Source organism: Bos mutus, chromosome 19, assembly GCF_027580195.1.
Source record: "Bos mutus isolate GX-2022 chromosome 19, NWIPB_WYAK_1.1, whole genome shotgun sequence".
Classification (NCBI taxonomy): domain Eukaryota; kingdom Metazoa; phylum Chordata; class Mammalia; order Artiodactyla; family Bovidae; genus Bos; species Bos mutus.
The window spans coordinates 37,603,694-37,626,952 of NC_091635.1; the positions used below are offsets into that span (position 1 = coordinate 37,603,694).

A 23,259-nucleotide genomic window follows, 5' to 3' on the forward strand; every position below is an offset into this window, starting at 1 on the left:
CCCGCCAGCCCTGGACAGCGCACGGGCCGTCCTCCCCAACAATATCCTGGTGCTGAGTGATGACACACGCAACTCCAGCATCAGTGATTTTGTTGAAGAGGGCAGCTGCCAGCCTCCCGACTGCCCGCCGAGCCCACCCCACCCCACGCCACCCCACCCACCCCAAGCGCCTATCTGTGGCTCCTGGCACAGCAGCACTTTGGCCGATGGGTGCTGAGCCCACGTTTGCCCAGTGCCCTGGGCCCCAGACTCCCATGGGGCCACCAGGCAGGCAAGGGAGAAGCCAGTAGCCAAGGCTGGCCTTGGGTGGGAGATAAAGGTGGGGGTGAGCATTCCCGCTGGGTGGGCACTCCACAGCACCCCCTGCCTGGGGCCCTGTGTGGACAGGGCTGGGGCAGGACCCTCTGGCTCTCCATTTCTCCACTGACGCCTGCCTCCAGGGAGTGGAGGGTGGCAGTGTAGTGGGCTGGAGCAGACTGCTGTGTCCCCGGGCTGGCTTGCCCCCAAGGGACAGGTCAGCAGACTGGTGTCTGAGGAGAAGCAGGGGAGTGGATCGGCTTCCAGTGAGGGAGGCCCCGTCCAAGGAGGGCCCTCGGGTACCTTGCAGCCGGCCCTGGGCCTTGTGTCCCTTGTCTGCATTCCAAAGTGTGTTGCCCGTCCACTCAGACCCTCGAAGTGTCCAGGCTGGGGCTCTGGAAAGGGGAGGGCAGCCTCTCGGATGCCCCTTTATACTCACCCATCGAACTGAGCCCAGGACACCCTTGGTGACAAGCGGCCCAGCCCCCTCGGTGTCCTGGATGCGCCCCCACCCCGCACCCCTCCCCCCGGCACTGCCGGCTGACCCCACCCTCCCGCCCCCCAGTGACCTGGCTTTGAGAAACTGTCTGCTCACGGCTGACCTGACGGTCAAGATCGGCGACTACGGCCTGTCTCACGGCAAATACAGGGTGAGTGGGGGGGCCGGGCCAGGGCAGGGCCAGCCGTGCGGCCTGGGGTGACCCTGTCCCACCTGCCAACAGGAGGACTACTTCGTGACGGCTGACCAGCTCTGGGTGCCGCTGCGCTGGATCGCGCCTGAGCTGGTGGACGAGGTGCATTGCAATCTGCTGGTGGTGGACCAGACCAAGGCCAGCAACGTGTGGTAAGTGTGAGCCCGCGGCCCCTGTGAGGACACCGACAACGCCCTGCCTGTCTGCGCCCGCAGCCCTCACGGCTGCCCTACCCGAGCTGAATGAACGTGCCGTGAGGACCGGGGGCATGGAGGGGCTGAGTCCCACCTGCCCACCCGCAGGCTCCCTGCTGTTGGGGGGAGGCACACTGGCCACTCAGGGCAAGGCCACGTGTGTGAGGCTGTGCTTGTCTGTCCAGCCCTGTTGCTCCGTAGGAGGTGGCCAAACGCGGCCCCAGGTGAGGTCGTGGGGGTTCTGGAGCCACCTGTTGCTGCTGGTGCCAAGGCTCACGGCAGCGGGGCGGGCAGAGCTGCAGGGCCTGTGGAGGAAGCCCTGCCCTCCTCTCCCCTTCCAGGATCTACTGGGCAGACGCCCGGAGACGGAAGGGTCAGAGTAGCAAGTTGATGAGACGTGGGGCGTCGTGGTAGCACCTGTTCCCATGAGAGGGGTGGGTAGGGGCTGGGCGTCTCCTGTGACCACAGCCTGGAGGTGCTCGGCTGGGCAGGTGTTTAGACCCAGTACTGCAGCCTCTGGAGGCTTGGCCATGGTGGGCCCCTGTTCCTGGTCTTGACCCATCTCTGCTTCCCCCTCCTGCTCCCTTCCAGCCTGAGGCCTGTCTGGCTTCCCTCTGCTCCTGATGAACCCTCAGGGCCTAGATCCAGGGTTCAGCCCTCCTTCCTCCAGGGGTCTCTCCTGAGCCATTAATTGTGCCCCCGACACGGACACTCCATTTCCCCGCTTGACTCTCCATGTGGCTGACTCTCCCCTGCCTGCTCGCTCACCCACACTGACTGGTGTCCCCAGATGGCTTTGGCCAAGGCCACTCTGACTTCTCTGTTGCCAAACCTTCTCTGTCCCTCATGCCCCCAGCCTCCCAGGATGGCCTGGGGTACCCAGGAGCTGGCGGAAGCCACCATCCACTGGAAGGATCCCAGTTGCCTTCTCCCAGCCTCCCAGTGTGCTGACTGCCTGGCCAGTTCCCCTGGCCCACTTACGCTGGTTGGGGTGTCCCTAGGCACCCCCATTCCCTCCCTCCAGCTTCCGCAGGAGCCTGGCGGGACCGGGAGCTTCTCCAGGGCAGCTCCTGCCCCTGGCAGTGTCTGGGTTTCAGCCCAGCATGGTAATGAACGAATGAACAAATGGAATTGGTTGGTGGGAGGCCAGTCTGGCTTTTATTTGTCCAGGCACCCCGGGCATGGGCTCAGACCTGCTCAGGTGGCACATCCTGCCCGTTTACTGAAGGAAGGCGCCATCTTCTGGTCACGGGTGTGATGATGGGAGCTGCCCTTGGCATCCAAGGCTTTGAGAACATTTGGACAGCCCTCTGATAGCAGTCATCCTCACAGGTCCCTGGGCGTGACCATCTGGGAACTCTTCGAACTGGGAGCGCAGCCCTACCCCCACCACTCGGACCGGCAGGTGCTGGCCTATGCTGTCCGAGAACAGCAGCTTAAGCTGCCCAAGCCTCAGCTGCAGCTGACTCTCTCCGACCGCTGGTGAGGCCCCCGGTGCCAGGCAGGGGTAGGGTGTCCCCGGTGGGAAGGCCAAGGCTGAGAGGGGTGCTCTGGGTCCCCAGAGCCTAAGTGGCTCTTCCTGACCACCTGGGTTTCTAGCTCGCCCTGGCTGCCCCCTGGCTAACAGTGACCTCTGGGCCACTTCCCGTGCCCTCAGTGGAATGGCTTCTTTACCCCAAACAGATTTGCCTGCAGGCCTGGCAGGGATGAATGAGCTCTGGGAACTGTGCCCTGATCCATGCCATCACCCACATCACTGAGCCCATTTTAGGAGATTCCCTTAACTACCTCCAGGGGCTCCTGAGTGTGAGCAGGAGGGGAACCAAGACTGGCTGGGGGCAGACTGGCTCACTCCTTAGGGGCTTGGGGTCCTGGCTGGGCAGTACCACCTGTGTGTGTGGGGGAGGGCAGGGGCTGAGCCCCAGGGCATCCCTTCCCGCAGGTACGAGGTGATGCAATTCTGCTGGCTGCAGCCTGAGCAGCGGCCAACGGCCGAGGAGGTGCACTTGCTGCTGTCCTATCTGTGCGCCAAGGGCGCCACCGAGGCAGAGGAGGAATTCGAGCGGCGCTGGCGCTCACTGCGGCCCGGTGGGGGCAGCGCGGGTGCCGGGCTAGGGGTGGCAGGCCTGGCCCTGGGGGGCACGGGTGAGCTGCTCGCCACCTCCTCCTTCCCGCTGCTGGAGCAGTTCGCTGGCGACGGCTTCCACGCGGAGGGCGACGACGTGCTGACAGTGACTGAGACCAGCCATGGCCTCAACTTTGAGTACAAGTGGGAAGCGGGCCGCGGCGCCGAGGCCTTTCCGCCACCAGAGGGCGCCCTGAGCCCGGGCCGAGACGCGCGCCTGCAGGAGCTCTGTGTCCCGGATGGCGCGCCCCCGGGCGTGGTGCCTGTGCTCAGCGCTCACAGCCCCTCGGTGGGCAGTGAGTACTTCATCCGCCTGGAAGACCCTGCGCCTGCCGCGGACCATGACCCCGACTGCACTGGCTGTGCCCCCAGCACGCTTGCCGCCGCGCTGCGCCCCGATGGTAGTGACCACGATGATGACTCTGACGGGAGCACGGCCGCGTCGCTGGTCATGGAGCCGCTGCTCGGCCACGCGCCGCCCGCGGATGGCCCCTGGGGCCACTGCGACTACTACCCATGCAAGAGCCGCGCCCGTGACCTGTCCTGCGCCTCCCGCTCACCCTCACCGGAGACACCGATGCTGGCGGAGCCTGGAGCCGAGGATATCGACTGGGGTGTGGGGGCCTTCTGCCCCCCGTTCTTTGAGGACCCACTGGGCACATCCCCCTCGCGGAGCTCTGGGGACCGACTATCTCCAGGTGGGGAGGAGCTGGGGGAGGCTGAGGCGTCCAGAGCCGCCCAGTATAGACACTGGAGCTCCAACGTTTCTGCCAACAACAACAGCGGCAGTCGAGCACCGGAATCCTGGGTCCCAGGCCTCTCAGGCTACACGGACTGCTGCCCTGGTATGAAGCAGACTTTGTGGGCCGTCCCTGAGCTGGGCCATCCTCTGACCCCAGAGGATCCCAGAGAGTCTCTCCTTGGGCCAAAGGGGGCCTCCTTGGGTCAGGAGCTGGGCCACTGCCTTGGCCTCTCCCATCTGTATCCTGCTGAGGGCCTGACACCTGCCCCCTGCCTGGTTGCCTCTCCCTGGACAGAGGCAGCCATAAGTGGGGGTGACAGCCCCCAGGCAGAGCCCAGGCTTGCAGAGGAGGCTGAGGGCTCTGCTGGACTCCAACTGCCCCTTCCCTCCATCCCATCCCCATCCCAAGAGGGAGCCCCACTTCCTGCTGAGGAGGCCAGCACCCCGCCCACCCTGCCTGCTTCACCCACGCCCACTGGAAGCCAGGCACCTGCCACCGAGCCAGCCCAGACCCGTGACAGCGGCAGCAGCTCCCCTGAGCTGGAGGCTCCAAGGAGTGAAGATGAGGACACGACCGAGGCCACTTCTGGTGTCTTCACTGACTTGTCCAGCGACGGCCCACAGGCTGAGAAACTAGACGTGACACCAGCTTTCCGCTCCCTGCAGAAGCAGGTGGGGACCCCCAACTCCTTGGACTCCCTGGACATCCCGTCCTCGGCCAGTGATGGTGGCTGTGAGGTCTTCAGCCCATCAGCTGTCAGCACCCCTGGCGGGCAGCTCCGAGCCCTGGACAGCGGCTATGACACGGAGAACTACGAGTCCCCTGAGTTCATACTCAAGGAGGCACATGAGCCCTGTGAGCCCGAGGCCTTTGGGGAGCTGGCCTCAGAGGGTGAGAGCCCGGGGCCCGAGACTCGGCTCTCTGCCTCCCTAGGTGGCCTCAGCGAGAAGAATCCCTACCGTGACTCCGCCTACTTCTCAGACCTGGACACGGAGCCAGAGCCCCCCGTGGGCCCCAAGGAGAAGCATGGAGGTGTCCCGGTCCCCAGGCCAGAGCCTGATCTGGACAGCCCGAAGAGCCCCAGGCTGCAGTCTGCACAGCCCTCCCCTGAGCTGGGGGTGCCCGGGGAGGCACAGGGCACTGGACCCAGGGAGGTGCCACCACTGCCGCTGTCACTGTCACTGCCTGAGGACTCTTCCCCAGAGCCAAGCGCCTGCCCCACAGGCCCTGGGCGGGAGCCTCCCTGGCCCCAAGACCCAGCCCAGGTGCCGCCCATGCCCAGCCCCGTGAGTTCTAAGATTTTCTTGCTGACTCCAGTCCGGCCAAGCTCAGAAAGCCACCGCCCGGAGCTCCAGGAGACCCTGGGTCTGCTGTCAGGGTCAAACCTGCAGGAACGGACCGGGGGCCCAGGTGCCTCCAGAACCCCGCTCTGCCTGGCCCTGCCTGGACTCCCTGTGGCCCCAGAGGGGCGGCCTGAGGAGGAAGAGGAGGACAGCGAGGACAGTGACGAGTCGGATGAAGAGCTCCGCTGCTACAGCATCCAGGAGCCGAGTGAGGAGAGCGAGGAGGAGGTGCCGCCCGTGCCAGTGGTGGTGGCGGAGAGCCAGAGCGCGCGCAACTTGCGCAGCCTGCTTAAGATGCCGAGCCTGCTGTCCGAGGCCTTCTGCGAGGACCTGGAGCGCAAGAAGAAAGCTGTGTCCTTCTTCGACGACGTCACTGTCTACCTCTTTGACCAGGTGGGCAGCCGCCCTGGGCTTGGTGTGGGGAGAGGGGGTCTGTGGTGGGACTGGAAGCCTTGGGCGACAAGTGTTGCTTTGATTCCCCCAGGAAAGCCCCACCCGAGAGCTCGGGGAGCCCTTCCCTGGTGCCAAGGAGTTACCCCCCACGTTCCCAGTGGGCAGCCCAGGCTCCCCCAGTGCCTCCTGCCGGCCACGGCGGGCTGACCCCTCCCCCGAAGGCCCTGCGACTGAACAGGGTGAGCTAGGGGCGGGGCGAAGCGGGGGCGGGGGAGGGCGGGGGGCCGGGGGGCGGGGGGGGGCCCTGGTGGAGGCGGGGCGACGTGGCCTGTGGCTCATTTGGTGGGCGTGGTCAGGGTGTGACATTACGCTCTGGGCGGGGTCTCCCCATCCCATCCTATCCACAACTGACTACAGATTTCTCGCAGACGGAGAGTTCGAGTGGAATGATGGCCTCATGCTGTCGTCGGCCCAAGAGCCGGCCTCGCGCATCCCCGCCGAGACTCCCAAGTCCGTCGCGCCCAGCCCCTTCTCGCGCTTCACCGTCTCACCAGCGCCTGCGTCCCGCTTTTCCATCACGCACGTCTCCGACTCGGACTCCGGGTCCGTGGGAGGTAAGGCACTTGTTGGGCGCCGAGGCCCTGTGCTCATTATTTCTTGTTTTCTGGACAAGCTCAGTTTTCAGATGGGGGAACTGAGGCTCGGAGAGGTCAAATCACGTCAGGCCTGTTTACTGTGGCCACCTCAGTGTGTGTCCTCTCCTCCCTGGGGAGATGTAGTGCTCCAGACAGAGCTGACTGGGCCCTCCCAGGACTAGGCTAGATGCCCGCTCCCTCCCAGCACGTCTCAGATCTGATGGTGCTTGTCCAGGGGAGATGGTGATGGTGGTGGTGGTTCAGGTTCCCAGGTGGGGCCCTACTTAGGGGCCTTAGCTCGCTCGTCCCTCCCTCCAAGCTCCACCCCTGTTAGCCTCAGACCAAGTGGGCTCATCCCTGCCCAGTTGCCCTCACCTCCCACCCCCATTCTGCTAGGCTTCCCTGAAAGCTCAGCTCCACTAGGATGCCCCTAGTCGTCTTGTGCCCCAGGCAGACCCAGCCCTTCCCCCTGCTGCCCTTGACCTGTGGCTGCAGCTGCTAGGGAAGGACCTGCCGCCTGTCACACAGTGGCATGTCGAAACAAGCACAGCTCACCAGGAGGTGGGCATGTGACCCTGGGCAGCCCAGTCCTATTTGGGTCTGTTAGGAGAGTTTCAGAGGGCAGATGCTGAGTTTTGTTGGGCCAGGTCCTTGGTGATGCGGTAGGAAGGATAAATTATCTAGCTCCCACCTAGACAAGCAGGCTGGCAGGCCTGTTGCAGCCTTAGCTGTTCAGTGGCCCCCAAGCCAGGGATCGAGGCCAGGTGGGAGTCCCTGAATCCCCAGTGTTTCCTCAAACACTCATGTGTTTGCCAGGTCCTACAGCAGGTGCTGGGGGCAGCTGTAAAGAGGCTTGAGCCCCAGGCGGCCCCTGCCCCCCTCGGAGCCTCTGCTGGTCCTGTCCCTGGCGGCAGCGAGGATGGACTGAGTGGTGGGGACTTTGATCCTGGCCGTGGTCAGCAGCAGCAGCTTCCAGCGCTTTGGTGTCCCCTTGCCACGCGCCCTGCAGGAGCAGGGCGGGATGAGGCCCCTCTCTGGCCCTGGATGGTGGAGCATCTGTGCACAGCAGCCCCGTGCTGCCCTGGGGGCAAGATCTGTCCTGGACACTTGGGTTTGCTGCTAGCCCCTAGGGATGCCCTACAGCCCTCCCCCTGCCCCCGCAGTTGCCCCCTCCGCCCTGGCCCCTGCTGTCAGACTGCTTGGTCCTGCCCATGGTTCCTATGGTGCACTGCAGGCTGCTGTGTGCCCGCTGCAGGTGAGAGGGCAGGCACAGGCCCGCTGGGACGGCCTCTCTCTGCCTGCTTCACCCCTTCTGCCGGTTCAGGGTTTGCTCAGTGCAAGAAGAGGTCACCTGGATCAGGTGACCCTGCTCCAAGTCGGTGGCTGTTTCCCCTTCACCAAGTCGGCTAGACTGTAAGCTCTCCCTTCCTACAGGGTCTGGGCTGGCTCCTGTCTGGGTCCCACTGGAGCCCTGCGAAGGGGCCGAGGTGGGCAGCCTGAAAGATGGGGGGCTTTCAGGTCGCAGTCTTGCTGCTGCAGCCCCATCTGGAGGTGCCCATGGCTCCCCTCTGCAAGGTAGTCCACAGCCCTGCCCAGCTGCCAAAGCAATGTGGGTGCACCCCATGGTCAGTGCCAGGGGGTTCCTGCTGCAGGAGTGGGGGCAGTGGGAAGGGGTGGGGCAGCACAGGGAGTATTTTTGTAACTGCTGTTGTCAGAGCCAACGGATATGGGACGCTTTTAAGTTATTGTTGCCAAAGAGACGTAAAGTTTATTGTTGCTTTCAGGGTGTGGGCGGGGACTTGTTTTGGGTTTTTTGTTTATTAGTTTGAGGCTTAGGATGCTGGTACAATGATCTTGTTCCTTTTTTGTCTGTTTTTTAAGAGAAATCAAAGCTAAGGAAAAAGCCTTCATGCTAAGCGTGTGTGTTCTTTTGGAGTCTGCAGATGAAGCCCTGGGCAGGACAGGGCCTGGGGTGGGGTGGGGTCCCTGTAGTCCCTTGTGACCACTGGGTGAGTGCAGGAGGGAGGCCACCCTCTTTACCCCACTGTCCCTGGCACACCTTGGTGAGGGAGACAGTGACCTTGGGCCCCCAGTGTGCCCGGGTGGGGGTGTCTTCCCAGAGCAGGGCGGGGGGACTGACGCCTGCAGCCCTCGCTTCCTGCCTGGTAAGCTGGCCCTGCCTAGGAAAGGCTGAGTGGGGGGACCCGTCTGGGAAGCTCTTGCCCCCGCCTTTCCCTCAGCACGGGGCAGCAGGGGGAGGGGGTGGTGAGCCGGGAGCAAGGTGGGGCACCTGTGCACCCCCACCTTGACCATCTGTCTTAGGACCTTGCCTCGCTCCACCTGGCCCGCCTCCAGCTTCCCCCAGGTGAGAGACCTCCCGAGAGCCCCCCCGCCCCCCACCACCCATCCTGGCTTTGTGTTCTGGGGTGTGGGCAGGCTGAAGGTGGGGCAGGGCTCCTAAGCACCTCCTTGGAGGGTCTGGGAGGTGAGCGAGCGCTGCCTGGGACATCTCCTAAGATACGGACTGCTGTCACCAACGTGGTTAGCTTGGCTGTATTTCAGCTTCAAACGTCAAATACCACAGACCCAGGAAAGTTTCTAAAATCTTGTATTTCAGCTGAAATAGGGAAGCAGCCAGGGCATCAATGGGGGAGGCTCACCCAGGCGTCCTGGCCCAGGACCGCCTCAATGGCACACAGCTTGGGGACCCAGGCCACAGCATTGATCCCCCTCCTCGGGGCCAGGGAGGAGAGGTGGGCCCCTGCAGCCATTTCTGGGTGGGAGTTTGGGCAGGGAGAAGCCCCCCAAACTGCCAGTGGGCACAGGGAGACCCAGCAGAGGCCCAGGCAAGAGTCTGCCGGAGGTACGTGTTCTTAATAAATCCGTCTTCTGAGACAAAGGGGTAGGCCCTCCGCTCCCCGCGCCCTTGTGTCCTGCCTGCAGGCACGCACAGGTGAGTGGCCTCATGACTGACCGGACAGGGGCTCCCCTGCAGCTACAAGCCGATGGGATGGCCTTCTGTGCACCCTGGAGGCTCCCAGGCCCACACAACAGACATGCCTGATCCGAAAGGTTGGCCCCAGGGCCAGCCCCCCTTATTCTCCTCAACCATGGCCCAGGTGCCACCTCCTGACCCTGTGGGAAGGGCCAGGGTCCAGCCCAGGCCAGACTGAGGTCGGGGCAGAAGGGTTTGGAAGGAGGGAATTCTCTAACAGGGAACAAGCCGATTGTAACAAAACAGGGGGCAGGGCAGGGCGGGGCAGGGCGGGGGAGAGGGGCCCACAGGCAGTGGGTGCAGACGCGGTGGTCAGCTGAGGAGTGGGGCAGACCTGTCATTGGTCACTGTCGGCTTTAGCTGGACGCTGGCGAAGGGGTTCCTGGGGAGAGGAGAGAAGAGCCATTTCAGTGGTTTTCAGGAGAGGCGCTGCGTGCTGCCCTGCGGCTGTGGACAGCACCAACCCCCACCCCCGCCCCCAGTCAGCCTCCCAGCTCAGAGCTGGGGGTGGTGGAGGCCCCGCCTGCAAGGCCAGCTGAGCCTCAGTGCACCACCCTCTGCTCCCAAACCTGTCCCGCTTCAAACCGCAGGCCCTCCCAGAGCGAGTCGGCTTGGGAGGGCCCTCTGCTCCTTCCACATGCGCCCCAGTCCTCTCTCTGCGGCCTGAGGCAGCCCCCCATGAGCTGCATCTGAGCTTAGCGTGCAGAACCCCCCCAAGGCCCAGTGTTTCCCCTCACCCCCCACCTGCCTGAGCAGCAGCTGAGCCCGTCTGCAAGGACACGGCCATCGACACAGAGACAGCTCAGCAGAGCGCACAAGCCCGGCCCATGCGTCCCAGACCCACACGACAGACAAGGCGCAGGCACAGTCGTGGCGAAGGCGCTGGCAGGCGTGGATGCCCACAGCCCCTGCGGAGGGGCTGACCGTCTCCTCAGAGAGGAGCCGTTCCACTCCTGGGTGCCGAGACGGCGGCTGACGGACAGACAGATGCATCAGACAAGGGGCTGAGACAGAACGAGAGGAGCGCAGGGTGGGGCCGGTGTCCGGCCTCGAGCTCACGGAGGCCTCTCCTCCTTGGTTCCCAGTGGGCTCGGAGGACCCCGCCCGGGCGGGGATGACATAGGACAGCAGGCAGTCCCGGGGCGACAGCACAGATGGCACGGAGGACATGGAGGGCTCAGCACGAGCAGAGCCGTTACCTGGGGCGGGGTGGCCTCCGGCGCGGCCGGGTGTCCGTGGGAGCTGGGCAGGCACTCCATCCAGGTGCCCAGGAAGAGCACGAGGAGGGGCACCCTTGTGTGTGCCTGAGGACCCGGCGCTTTCTGAAACACTGAGGCACACTGGACTCAGCTGTTTAAAGGTCAACTAGGGAAAAGAGACTGACGCCGCAAAGCGTGGCTTCCGCGTCTCCAAGACACCGCCCGACAGCTGACAGCACCCACGTCGGCCTCATTTCCACCCCTGCCTTGGCACATCTGCACCCAGCTGGTGGGGCCGTGGGCTCCCTCCCTCAGGGCCTCTCTCTGGTCTCCTTGGTTCTGGTCTGTGCAGATACGCTTCGGGCAGGGACTGCCTGGCGGTTCTGCTGTGACCAGGGTCATGGACCCTGGGACAGGGTGCAAGGCAGCCATGGGGGCTGCTGCCCTGATGGGACTCTGGTCCTGGAGGAGGGCTCTATGCCCTTGGCTGTCCCCAGCCAGGGTCAGGGCAGGTGGTCCCAGGGGGCCTAGAAGTGGGGCAGCTTTGTCCATCCAGAGCTGGGGACCCAGCAGGAGTGGGGACCCAGAGAAGGGAGGATGGCACGTGTGCTGATCAGAGTCAGGGGCAGAAGGGGGCGCTGGCCAAGTGTGTCCCGACACACCTACAGTCTCATCAAAAAGGGTCGGTGACCAGCCTTGTGTAAATTAACGAAGTTAGAATGCACCCTCACACCCTACACACAAACAAAACTCAAAATGGTTTAAAGACTTAAATGTAAGACATGACACCATAAAACTCCTAGGAGAAAACACAGGCAAAATATTCTCAGACATAAATCATACTAATGTTTTCTTAGTCTCCAAGGCAACAGAAACAATAGCAAAAGCAAACCAATGGGACCTAATCAAACTTACCAACTTTTGCACAGAGGAAGCCATAAACAGACAACCGATGGACTGGGAGGAAATGCCTGCAAATGATGTGACTGACAAGGGCTTAATTTCCAAAATATATGAGCAGCTCATATACCTCAACAACGAAAAAGCAACCCAACCAATAAGTGGACATAAGACCTAAGCAGACGTCTGTCCAAAGAAGACACACAGATGGCCAAGAGACACGAGCAAAGATGCTCAACATCACTAATTGTTAAAGAAATACAAATCAAAGCTACACCGAGGTACCAACCTCACACTGATCAGAACGACCATCGTTAAAAAGTCAAAAATAAATGGTAGAGTGGGTGTGGAGAAAAGGGACCTCTCCTACACTGTTGGTGGGAAATTGGTGCAGACGCTATGGGAAACAGTATGGAGAGTTGCCATGTGATCAGCAATCCCACTCCTGGGCATAGATCCTGAGGAAACGAATTCAAAAAGATAAATGCACCCCTATGTTCAGAGCAGTACTATTCACAGTAGCCAAGACACAGAAAAACCTAAATGTCTATTGACAGATGAATGAAGTAAAAATGATTATGTATACAATGGAATATTACTCAGCCATAAAAAAGAACGGAATAATGCTATTTTGCAGCAACACGAATGGACCTAGAAATTATACTAAGTAAATCAGAAAGACATCATATGATACCACTTACATGTAGAATCTAAAAAATGATACAAATGAACTTACCTACCAAAGAGAAACAGACTCACAGAGAACAGAGGTGTGGTTGCTAAGGGGGAGGAGGGATGGGTCTGGAGTTTGGGATTAACAGATGCAAATTATTATTTATAGAATGGATAAACAAGGTCCTACAGTAGTGCGGGCAATTATATTAAGTATCCTATGATAAACAGAAAATAATATAAAAAAGAATGTATGTATGTATAAATGAATCACTTTGCTGGAGGACAGAAATTAACACAGCACTACAAATCAGCTACACTTCAGTTTAAAAAAAGGAAGGACTGGTGGCACACCCACAGCGTCACCTGCACCAGGGAGACCTTCCCCGGGGCTGCCCGGCTCAGCCGCATGGTCTTCATTTCCTCCCCCAAACTGCGTGACCATGGAAGCGTGTGCTGTGTACGCCCTGCAGGGTCAGAGGAAGCAGGTGGTGGCTGCAATTGCTCCAGGCCTCTGGAGTAACTCTCTCCTGCAAGCCCTGGCCAGAGACTCTGGGGTGGGACACCCTTACCCTTTAGCACCAGAGGAAAGGGCGAGGCCCCCATGGGTGCCCACTACCTTCTGGAACATTCTGTGAAAGGACAAGCTTATAAGCCACTCTGACGGGGACACTTTAGTGGCCCAGGGTGGGTGCTGGGGTCAACGCTAGGATGACAAAACAGGACAAGATTTGGACTGAAGCCACTGTCGATCCTCCTGTCCTGCAAACGTCTGTCACCGCCGGGGCGGATGCTGGGGCCAGTCAACAGCGGACCACCCAGACATGGAACAAGCACTTCTTAACCCAAACGGGAGATGTCGGAGTGTGCAAGGGTCAGAGCTGTCAGGATGCCGGGGCTCCTCCCCCAGGGAGGGCCACGAGGCACTCTGGCAGAGGACCAGGGGCTGAGCTCTGTCTCCCTCCTGAGCAGGGACATGGGGACAGCGGCAGCTTTTACATGGAATCCATTTGCCGTCCTGGATGGGGGCAGGCCTGAAGTCCTGGGTGTGGTGAAGGCAGGAGTGAGCCAGGCCCCCTGCCCTTTGTCCCCACTGCCCAGTCCTCTGCAGACTCCCTGGCCTGATAGGGTGGGACCCTTGCAGCCGAGCAGCGTTCGGGTCCAGTCTCCCGAAGACATCCGTCACTGAGGATTTGGGGGAGTCACCTTCGGTTATCTTCTGGATCCACTTCCTGAATGAGAAAGGGGGTGGTTCTGAGAACACCTGGGCAGCACGAAGTGCGGCTTGTATCCTGGAGCGACTCCAGAGCAGAGAAGGCACGGAGGGCAGTTACAGCACATATTCCAACTTGCGCTTAGATGTTTTCCTCTTACAACATGTCAACAACTGCAGAAGTCGGCCCTTCTGGACTTGACTTGGTCTCTTCCCCAGAGCTGTGAGCTTGGGCAAAGCCGAGCAAGGTCCCGCAACCAACCAGAGGCGCCTTGTGACACCCCTGCCCCGGGAGAACCATCCAAGGACAGGCCGTGGCCGCTGTGCTGTGTGCTCCCCAGCCCACCGTGCCCCTGGGGCTCTGTTCCAGGCAGAGGCCAGGCCAGCCTCCCTGGGCCTTCACCCCCTTCCAGTACCTCCAGGGGACGAGATCCACTGGGCCCTGATAACTCAGAGGGACCACAAGGGCAGTAGAGGTGGGGGTTGCTCAGGGGGCGGGAGATGCAGGTGTCTCAGAGCATCTCGTAAAGGGAGGGACAGAGGGAGGGGAGAAGGATGGCCCAGGCCATTCACGCTAAGCCAGCGTCAAAGCCATTTCCCCCGACACCGCCATCTGAGGAGCACTTGTCTCCAGAGTTATCCAGGAATCACACTGAAGCTCAAAAGAGAAGGGCAACGACATAAACAAACACCGAACAGCTTACAACCCTGGTGGTTCAGGAGTTAGGACTTTGCACTTCCACTGCCAGGGGCCTGGGTTTGAGCTCTGGTTGGGGAACCAAGATCTCACAAGCCACACAGTGTGGCCAAAACCAAACCCAAAACAAAACTCAACAAAGGTAGCAAAGAGGGAGGGTCCAGGTCCTGCTGGAGTGGCCCGGCTGCCCATAGGGAGGTCAGCATCACGGTGACGACCAGGGGGTGAAGGGACCGCTATCTTTGTAAAGGGCCATGTGCCAGCTTCACGTGGCAGTCTTCCCAGGGAGCGGGGCTAGGGTGGGACGGGGAGCAGCGCTGCCCTGACCCAGGCACAGGCGCCCAGAGCGGTGGGCTCTCCCCACCCGGCTGCCAGTGCTTGCTTTCCAGAGGCGCCAGGGAAGAGACCGTCACCAGGTGGGAGTTGGAGGCGGCCACTGGGGCTGAAGCTGGAAAGCCTGACGTAGCCCCTCAGCCACTTTGGGGCAGAGGGGAGGTGAGCGTGGCACACTGCCGGGCAGAGGCGTGTGCCTGCTCCCCCTGCGTGCCTGTGGCTCTCTCCACAGCCATGGCAGTCTCCAGACCCGTCCTGGTCTCCCTAGCCCTTGAGGGGCTTTGATACTCACCAGCCCAGGAGCCAGCCAGGCCAGGTTCAAATCCACGCCCAGAGACTGGTCTGAAGGGCATTCAGCCCAAGTAGCCCAAAGCCAGCCTGGCAGCTGATCACCAGGCTCCACCCGATTGTGGCCAAAGCACCCAGCAGAGGCACAGGGAACCCAGACAGACGACCAGGCCAGACCCGCCAGCTTCCAGAGAGAGGAAACCCGAGAGCCCAAGGACAGGTCCAAGGGAAGCGAAGGCCAGAGCTGAGAGCAGAGGCAGGCTCAGCAGAGGCCCAGGTCAGAGGGTCTCCGGAGCTGCTGGGAACACAGGCTGACCAGCACAAGAAAACCAGGGCAACTTACTAACTCTAGCCAGGGGCCGCTCAAAATCTGGCCACTTCCACATCGGCACTGCAAGGAAACACAAGGCTTGGTTGGTGCAGGTAGAGGGGGTGGGAGTGAGGGCTGAGGACCCCGAAGAGACGCAAGCTGGACGGAGGATGGGGGCTCCTGGCAGTTAGGCACGCTGCCTGGAGCCAGAACCACCGAACGTAGGGCGGAGCTGGTTGTCCAGCCCCAGGAGGGTGACCCGGGGTCAGGCCCACGCAGCTCTCACAGGGGCGGGGGCCTCCCCAGCTGCGCCCAGGGAGAGCCATATGGGCCAACAGTATCTGCACCTTGGCTGTTCTGTCGGCAAGGTGGCCGGGCTTGCACAAGGCCCAGGAGCACGCAGCGGGGCTGGAAGGAGGTGCCACATTCAACCGGATGCAATAAATAAAACTTTTATTCAAACAACTGCAGTACAGGGCACAATTCAGATTTAAAAAAAAAAAAGGGAAAGGAAACAGGAAAAATATTTTCAGCACTTTACATCTTCATACAAGTTTTGCGGTTTTGTGTCTACATTCATCCATTGAGCATGGAATCCCCTGGATTTGAGATCTTTTAGCAAAATTAGAACACCAACATAGAAGGTTCTTTTTTTTTTTTTTTTTTCCACAAAGGTCCGTGTTCTGGCTTTGTTTTCTCCTTAAATTATAAAACAGGGTCTGTCTGCGTCTTGAGCTGCTTCTCTCACACACGCTACCAGGCATGTCCTAGCCCACGGGAGGGGGCAGGAAGGTTTGGCTAAATCACATCAGAAAAAGGAGGGTCCACAGCTTCACGGGGGCTCCCGCGGTGGGAAGGGCAGAGCAGCTGCGCCCTCGCTCACTTCCCAGATTCAAGGCGTGAAGAGGCAAAACCAGTAGCCACTCAGTCCAGCGTGTCTGCTTCTGAAGCCACCGAGACACACAAAGAGACGAGAGCGTTTAGGGAGGATGCGGCGGGGTGCCTGGAGCCGCCCTCGCTCCGTCACAGGCTGGTTAGAGAAACGATTTCCAGAACACGTGGGGGCGGGGGTGGTCTCTGGAGGTCTTTGGAATGTCCGAGTGCGGCCGGGCCCCCTTCCTGCCAGCGCCCTGTGCAGTTGCGGCCATGGTGCCCGAGGCTGGCACCGCGCTCTGGTCTGCACATCGTTCAGTGGCATCCGGGACCCGGGAGCCGTCAGGGGCCCGGCCTGGCGGGCAGGGCCGGGGCCTCCCTCACAGGAGCGGCCAGCTTCCTCAGGAGGCCCCCCGGCTCAGCCCCAGCCCCTCTCTGGGTGCAGCCCAGAGCCTCTCGGGGCCCCCAGCACCCCCTCTCTCGACACAGGTGCCAGTGTGCGCTGGGGGTCGGACGCGAGATAACAGTGCGCACACCGGAGTCCATGCAGGTCTGTTTTGTTTTTCAGGAAAAAAAGAAAAAGTCCTTTTCCTGTTTTTCATCTTTTTGTTGTTTTTTTGTTTTGTTTTTTTTTGAATTTTTCTTTTTCTTCCAACTTTAGACCTGGCTCATGGTGAGCCTTCAAAGAGGGACAGCGCGGCATGAGTACGGCGGTGGAAGGGGGGCTGTGGCGAGGATGCCCTGCCGGCGCCAGCTGGCCACCTGGCGGGACGCACGGGGGCGCAGGGGCGGGTGTGTAAACACAGGGAGCGGAGATGGGGCAGCACCATGGACCCTGGGGGATCACAGAGTCTGGGGTCACCAACCGAAAGGCGGGGAGGGGGCAAGTGGGAAAGAAAAACGACCCAGGAAGACACCAACGAGAGCGGAGGAGACCGATGGAGGCCAGACAGACCGGGGGGCGGGGGGTGGCGGGAGCTCTTCTGAGCAGCTGCCCGGTCAGCGTCCTCACACTGTGGACACCAGCGTGCCGCTGCCGCTGTGAACAAAGCACAGGACAGCTGCCGGGCCACACGCCTCCCCGCGGCCGGCCGCCTGGCCCTCAGGGAGCGGGGACAGGAGACCCCCAGGGCCAGGGCGGAGCCCAGGTCAGGGGCACAGGGGGCAGATGAGCCCCGCTCCTGGCCGAGAAGAGACACCTGGACTCCAGGAAAGAGCCGGGCCGCAAAGCAACCAGGCCAAGGGGTCACGCGGCGGCGGTGGGCCGCCTGGAGGCCTCCCCAGGAGAGAATGGGAGACCCGAGAGTGGCTGCAGTGGATCCCTGGCTCCAGCCTGGGCACAGGGCCAGTCCTGACCTCCACCCACCCACAAGGGGAGCATGAAGGCAGCTCCGGGAGGGGCCGCTTTCCCCAATGGGCAATATCTGGGGACCCCCAGCTGCTGCCAGGGGTCAGGGCATCCTGCACGGAGGGCCCTGCCCTACAGAGCGGACTGGGGAGGGCACAGCGGGGTGAGGGTCAGAGACCAGGTGCCCCAGGCCCCGCTCACTGTCTTGGAGTGGAGACACTGTGGTCTCCAGACAGGCCCCAACCGAGCAGGCCTGGGAAAGGGACCACCCGGCTCCAGCTTCCGGTGGGACGGCTCCCCACCGCCCACAGCTCCCGAAGACGAGTCTGAAAATCTCTTACCTGCTCACGGCCCGCGCCCCATAATCATCCAGACCCTGGTGAGGAAAAGGCAGAAACAGGTCAGGCTGGGGAGCCAGGGGCTGAGGCGGGGTCTGCAGGACAGGGATCCCTCCTGACCCCAGGGTGTGTGATGCTGCCTGCAGCTGAGGACACGAAGCGGCCCTCCCACCCCCAGCAGGGCCCTCCCCGATTCGCAGGGATGCCTCCTTATCTGGCCAGTGGCCAACGGAGAGCTCACACAAGACAGGTCACCTAGTGACCCCCTTCCGCACATGTTCCCTGCGGCCCTTAGCTGTGAGGGTCATGTGGTAAAAAACCCGGCATGTGAGGGCTTCCTGGGGACCCCAGAGTCTGAAACCGTGGAGGGTCGAGGGTAGGGTCTGGGAGGGGAAGCTGGGCTGGCAGAGCCTGATGCAGGGAGCGCAGCCTGCCTCACGCAAGCCTGTGCTGGACCCTGGGTGAAGCGTCCCCGAGCCCCAACACTCCCACTGTAGCTGCCTGGCCCCAAAGAAGCTGCTGCCCCAAAGCCACCAAGGGGTACTGGGGACACCCTCCTCAGCTCTCTCAGCCTTAAAACCAAGTCCAAAGACTGGAATGCAAGAGCAGCAAGCAGTGGTCAGACCCCTCCAGGCCTGGCCAGCTGTGCCATGGGGCCTGGGTAGGGCTGGAGAGGGACCGGGGTGTCTCACAGCTCAGCAAGTGGGCCCCGTGACCCCTGAGGTGCCATGGCTCCCCCAAGGCTGGATCCGCCTCGCCCTCCCTGCTGTTCGCCCTGACCCAGCCTCACTATCTCCAAAATGTTCCATCCAAAGGCCCAGCCACAGCACCCACCTCGCCCCACTCACCACCTAAGTTGTCTCAAATCACGTGCTCACTGTGCCTAAATCATCAGTTCCCTGAAGACACCCTGGACACCTCATACAGCACACACCAGCTGAGCCCTCCTCGTGGCAGGGAGGGGTGGGTGAGGCCGCTCACGACAGCCACCAGACACAGACATCTGGACAGGGCGAGTCGGCCACCACGTACCCAGAGCCCTTCCTTGCCTTGCCCACTTCTAACGTCACACTGTCAACATGGGAGCCCCCTGGGAGCGCCCCCACCCCCCGCTGTTGGGTCAACTCTCTGGCTGCCCAAATTCTAGAGAAATAGGAGTTCTCTTTGATTCCTCTCCTGCCACCTGGGTCCCCTGGCCCCCAGGCAGAGTGAGGCTCTGACCTGGAGACCAGCATGGAACAAAGTTGCTGGCCCCTGCCCACCGTGCCACCACAGCAAACGTCCTGGAAGTCTGGGCCCTCTCCAACCCACGAGCTTCCCAGCAGAGCTGTAGGGACCATCCACACTCACATCACGGGCCCACCTTGACCTGAAGACCACCCTGCACTGGAGGACCGCCGGGTACCCAAGCCTTGATCTTCTCCCTCTGGCTCCCTGGTTCCAGGTAGATGGACCACACATGGCTGGCCCTGCCTCCTAAGAGCCCAGACACGCTAACTAGAAGGTTCTGGTCACGTCTCAGGCAGAGACAGGGTAGCCATCCATCTGCACTCAAACCCACGACTGCAGGAGCCTCCTGGGTCTCAGGGAAGGAGCTCCTCCTCCCAAGAGGTGGCATCCAGAGTGATCCCCAGGCTGAGGGAAGGGCAGACAGAGGGGTAACCGCGCTTCTCTGGAGCCCTGAGACTATAGAGGATGCTGAGCTGTGACCCCTGAGCAGATCACTGCAGGGGTGTTAAGGCCGAATCCAAAGCTCCCGAGTACCAGGCCTTTTGGGGGAGGCACCCTGAACCCGCCCGCCTACAGCCCCCGCTGCGGCCCCGCACTCACCTGCGAGAACGCGGGCACGGCCACGCTGTAGGGCCTCTGCTTGAAGGCGCCAGCCGTCTGGGTGGGGAATGCCCGGGAGGACGTCCCATAGTCAGGGGGCGGGAGGGCCAGGTCCTCCTTGTCCAGGAGGTTGCCCGTGCTGCTGCTCTTGCCCTGCTGCAGGCTGTGGGGGTGGGCAGGGTGGTCAGCCGGGCCCAGCTGGGCCCCCCCCAGCCCCCACCCCGCCCCCTCTTAAGAGCAGAGTGTAAGGCATGCCAGGGTGGTAAGGGGAGCCCAGTTCACCCTTGCTGCCATCTCGGGTGAGCCCCCGCCCCGCCTCACCCAGCTCTCAGACACCTCCACCCCTCACAGCACCTCCACACCCCTGGACCCAAGGGTCTCAAGTGTGCAGCCCCTGCCCCGAGCTACAGGCCATCTGCCCGCCAGCACGCTCACCTCATGTGCAACCTGTCCCCACCGTCGTTGTCCAGGACTCGGGTGTAGGAGAAGGGAAACCAGCCCCGCCTGGAACAGGAGGCCCCGTCAGAGCGCGTCAGCTGGCCCCAGGTCCCACCCGTTCCCCTGCCCAGCTGCACGCATCTGAGAAGGGGGTGCGTGCACACACTCCAGGGAGACCAGGAGACCCCACTGGGGCATCCATCCAGCTCCGGGCCACCTTGCCCTGGACAGGAGTGGGGCTGTGGGTGAGCGAAGGTGCCAGGACCAAGCAGGGCTCCAACTTCTTCAGCAAGCAGGATGGGATTCCTGGCTCAGCTCCACATGGCTGCAAAGCCACAGACCCAACAGGAGAGGCCGCCCAGAGCCCCCCACGGGGAGGGTGCCCCTTGGCACTCAGAGCTCCCCACCCAGGATGGCGCTTGCCAGGAAGCCAGAGCCAAGCTCAGCCCAGCCTCTCCCTCCCTGGTGGAGGCAGGCTGACCCCTGGGCAGGGGTCTCTCAGCCCACCTAAAGACCCACGCACGATGGTGGTGGTGGTGGTGGGAGCAGTTGGAAGGGACAGCCCCTGACCTGGGCAGCTTCTGGCTGAGCGAGAGCCAGGCATTGGCACAGCCTCTTGGCAACAAGTGTCAAACTAAGCTGTGAAGGTGTGGCCCGTGACTCAAAGCCACTTCTGGAACCCTCACAAGGGTGGCTCACATGCACAGAAAGGCTCTGGGGTAGAAGGCTGGCTTCTCCTGACTGGGAGGCCATATGCACAGGTGGGGTGCTGGGCTGAGTCAAGGGACATAAAAGTGAGGGCTGGTGGGGGTCTGTCTCTCCTAACAGACCCGTGGGACCTGGATAATTGGTCTGAAGGAGGACCCAGGGACAGGATGCAGGGACCTGGGTCAGGAGGCTGACGCCCCCGCCGGACTCACATCTTGGTCTTCTCGCTCTCGCCGTAGTGCCAGCCGTCTCGGGCCTCGGGCACCAGCAGGGTGATGAGGTCACCCTCCTTGAAGCTCAGCAGAGTGCTGTTGTCCCCGGCCGCGTGGGAGAAAATGGCCTTCACCCGCATGCGGCCGTTGCGCTCCAGGCCGGCGGCCATGGAGCTCGAGCGAGGCAGGGTCTTGTTCTCAGCTGCCGGGAACATCAGGGCAGGTGTGAGGGGGAGCTCCACCCCACGCGGGGAAGGGCGCAGTCACCCTCCTGTCAGTTCGGCTGTCTGACCATGGGACGCTCGGAGCCCCCAGGTGGGCCTGGAGGTGGACACTCCACACTTATGGATGGCTGCCAGGCCTCCAGGGCTGTCTGGCTCAGACTCCGGAAGGAGCTGGGAGCTGGGGTGTGTGTGGATGCGGCCTCTGACCTGCCGCTCATTAGCTGGGGCAGTTCTCTGGGTCTTAGGCTCAGCTTTCCCATCTGCTAATGGGGAGACCCTCACAAGCCAAGGCCCACTGGGGGGGCTGCAGGAGGGGGGGTGCCGTCCATAGCAGACGTGCTGGAGGCAGGGCAAGGAATGGTCCCACGGTCAGCAAAGTGCTCTCCAGCGACACTCACCCGCTCTTGTCACTGGCTGAGCTGCTGGCATCCCTGCACTGCCCTGCCCTGCCACACTCACTTCACGGGGGAGCCCGGTCAAGCTCAAGGATCTGGGATGGAAATCTCAAAGCGGTCCCCAGGGTGCTGCACACACGCGTGCCCGTGAGCCTCCAGGCTCCCCCCAGCCTCCCCTCGGGGATGCCATGACTGCTGTGGGCCAGGTGGGCCTGGGGCCCCAGTGGAGCGCTTACTGGTGGCGTAGCTGTTCTTGGGCGCCACACTTTTGCGCACAGGAAGCGTGTTGGAGTAGGAGTCGCTCAGCTTGCTCTGAGACTGCGGGGGTGACGTGGACTTGGGCTGGGTGGCCTTGCGGTCAGCCCATGGGTTGTAGTCCTCGCTGTCTGGGCCCGAGACGCCATTCATGACGGGTGCGTTCTCCTGGGCAGACAGCCGCTGTCGACAAGAGGTGACATGGGTGTGGTGTGGCAGGAGGGCCTGAGCCCGGCAAGGTCTCCCTGTTAGGGCACCCCAGGATGCCAACCACTGGCACCAAGGGGAACCACCCCCACACCCACAGAACTTTCTGAAGCAAGGACTTACCCCCACAAATGGGGCCAGTTCAGGGGGCACCGGGAGGGGCTTCGCCCCTGGAATGGGGTCTGAGATGACCAGGTTGGACTTGGAGGCCGAAAGGCCGCTGGGGAGGATGGAGCCGTTACTGTTGCCCATCTGCTGCATCAGCTGCACGGCGCGGTCGGGGATCTTGTTGGGGTCGGCACAGGCCTGCTGCCATAGCGGCAGCTTTTGCGCCAGCAGCTCCTTGCCCTAGAGTGGAGGAAGCCGAACAGGGCGGGCGTGAGGGCCAGCTCAGGCTTCCGCAGCTGGGGGGGCTTCCCCGCAGGGCCAGGAGAGCCCAGGGCTTGTGGTCCACCTCACAGACACAGCCCCTAGGCTCCCAGCTGGCACCAGGTGGCTCCTGAAGAGACACACCCAACCCCAGGTAGGCACACCTGGCTGGGGCTGCTCTTCGCCAGGTGGGGTGCCTCAACCAGGTGAGCCACCTCTAAGTCCCTGACTCCTGACCTGGGAAAGGGGCCGGATATGGTACAGCATGCCCCTCAGCTGAGAGACCTCTCAGAATGAGGTCAAACCAAGGCCTGACCTGAGAGGGGCCTCCCCAGGGGCCTGAGAGAGTTGAAAGAACAGGAGCTCACGTGGTCAGCCAGGGAACAGGATAGGCTCTTCGTGGGCCAACCATGAGGTACTAGAAGAGTGCCGTTCAGGTAGATTGAGGGCACTGTTGGGGAGGGACACAGCTGCCCAGGGCCTCCCACCCCAACCCAGGGGCCCTCGAGCCCAGCTGTCCCTCCAGTGTGCTCCAGGGTCTGCCCAGGACACAGGGGGCCAGAGGGCACAAGGGCCTGACAAAGCACGAGGAAGCCACAGGCCTGACCAGGGTCCCAGCGTGAGGGGGTGGCCAAAAGCAAGACACTAGCCTGAGATCCCCTGCAGCCCATTCAGGGGTCTTGGACCCATGGCATGGACACACTTAGGGCCCTGGAGACGGCTCTGCCTCCCCTGTCCTAGCCCTCTGGCCGACGTGGGCTACCCTACCTGCAGCACATGATATAACTGTGTTTCCATGCAGACCCCAGACCCACCCTGGGTGGAGCTTAGGGCAGTCAAGGTCTCCAGGACCTTGGATGGGTCTGTCCAGCCCTGTCTCTCCTCACTTATCTTCCCACTTCTTTTGACCTGTGTCTGGGGCTGGGAGGTGGCGCCCACATGGGAAAACTGGGGGATGCTGGACAAACAGCCCTTTGGAGCAGGCCAGGGCCCCTCCCCCAACTTCCGGTTTAGACCAGGGGCCATGAGGGCT

At 62.1% G+C, this 23,259-nt stretch overlaps 2 protein-coding genes across 14 annotated transcripts in view; one reads left to right on the forward strand and one right to left on the reverse strand.

Moving 5' to 3' along the window:
- The window catches only part of AATK (apoptosis associated tyrosine kinase), a 39,420-nt gene extending 31,286 nt beyond the window's left edge, over positions 1 to 8,134 (forward strand). For all 5 annotated transcript variants that reach the window (XM_070390204.1, XM_070390207.1, XM_070390205.1 and 2 more), the window contains 7 exons: positions 863 to 947; positions 1,020 to 1,141; positions 2,516 to 2,665; positions 3,126 to 5,787; positions 5,879 to 6,026; positions 6,216 to 6,401; positions 7,239 to 8,134. In XM_070390204.1, coding sequence (XP_070246305.1) covers positions 863 to 947; positions 1,020 to 1,141; positions 2,516 to 2,665; positions 3,126 to 5,787; positions 5,879 to 6,026; positions 6,216 to 6,401; positions 7,239 to 7,279 — 3,394 coding nt within the window. In that variant the 3' untranslated portion in view covers positions 7,280 to 8,134. The remainder of the gene's footprint in view (positions 1 to 862; positions 948 to 1,019; positions 1,142 to 2,515; positions 2,666 to 3,125; positions 5,788 to 5,878; positions 6,027 to 6,215; positions 6,402 to 7,238) is intronic.
- An 879-nt stretch (positions 8,135 to 9,013) lies between these two features.
- Positions 9,014 to 23,259, reverse strand: part of BAIAP2 (BAR/IMD domain containing adaptor protein 2) — a 63,580-nt gene continuing 49,334 nt past the window's right edge. The window contains exons 8-16 of one of the 9 annotated variants that reach the window (XR_011468023.1): positions 21,981 to 22,205; positions 21,632 to 21,833; positions 20,777 to 20,978; positions 19,854 to 19,922; positions 19,419 to 19,581; positions 17,592 to 17,626; positions 15,067 to 15,110; positions 10,166 to 13,420; positions 9,014 to 9,799 (exon numbers count right to left, since the gene is read on the reverse strand). Coding sequence is in view for 5 of the 9 variants with exons in the window: in XM_070390209.1 (XP_070246310.1) it covers positions 16,584 to 16,737; positions 17,592 to 17,626; positions 19,419 to 19,581; positions 19,854 to 19,922; positions 20,777 to 20,978; positions 21,632 to 21,833; positions 21,981 to 22,205 (1,050 nt within the window). In the remaining 4 variants the exon portion in view is untranslated. The other 8 variants (XR_011468022.1, XR_011468020.1, XR_011468021.1 and 5 more) reach the window with 8 other exon arrangements.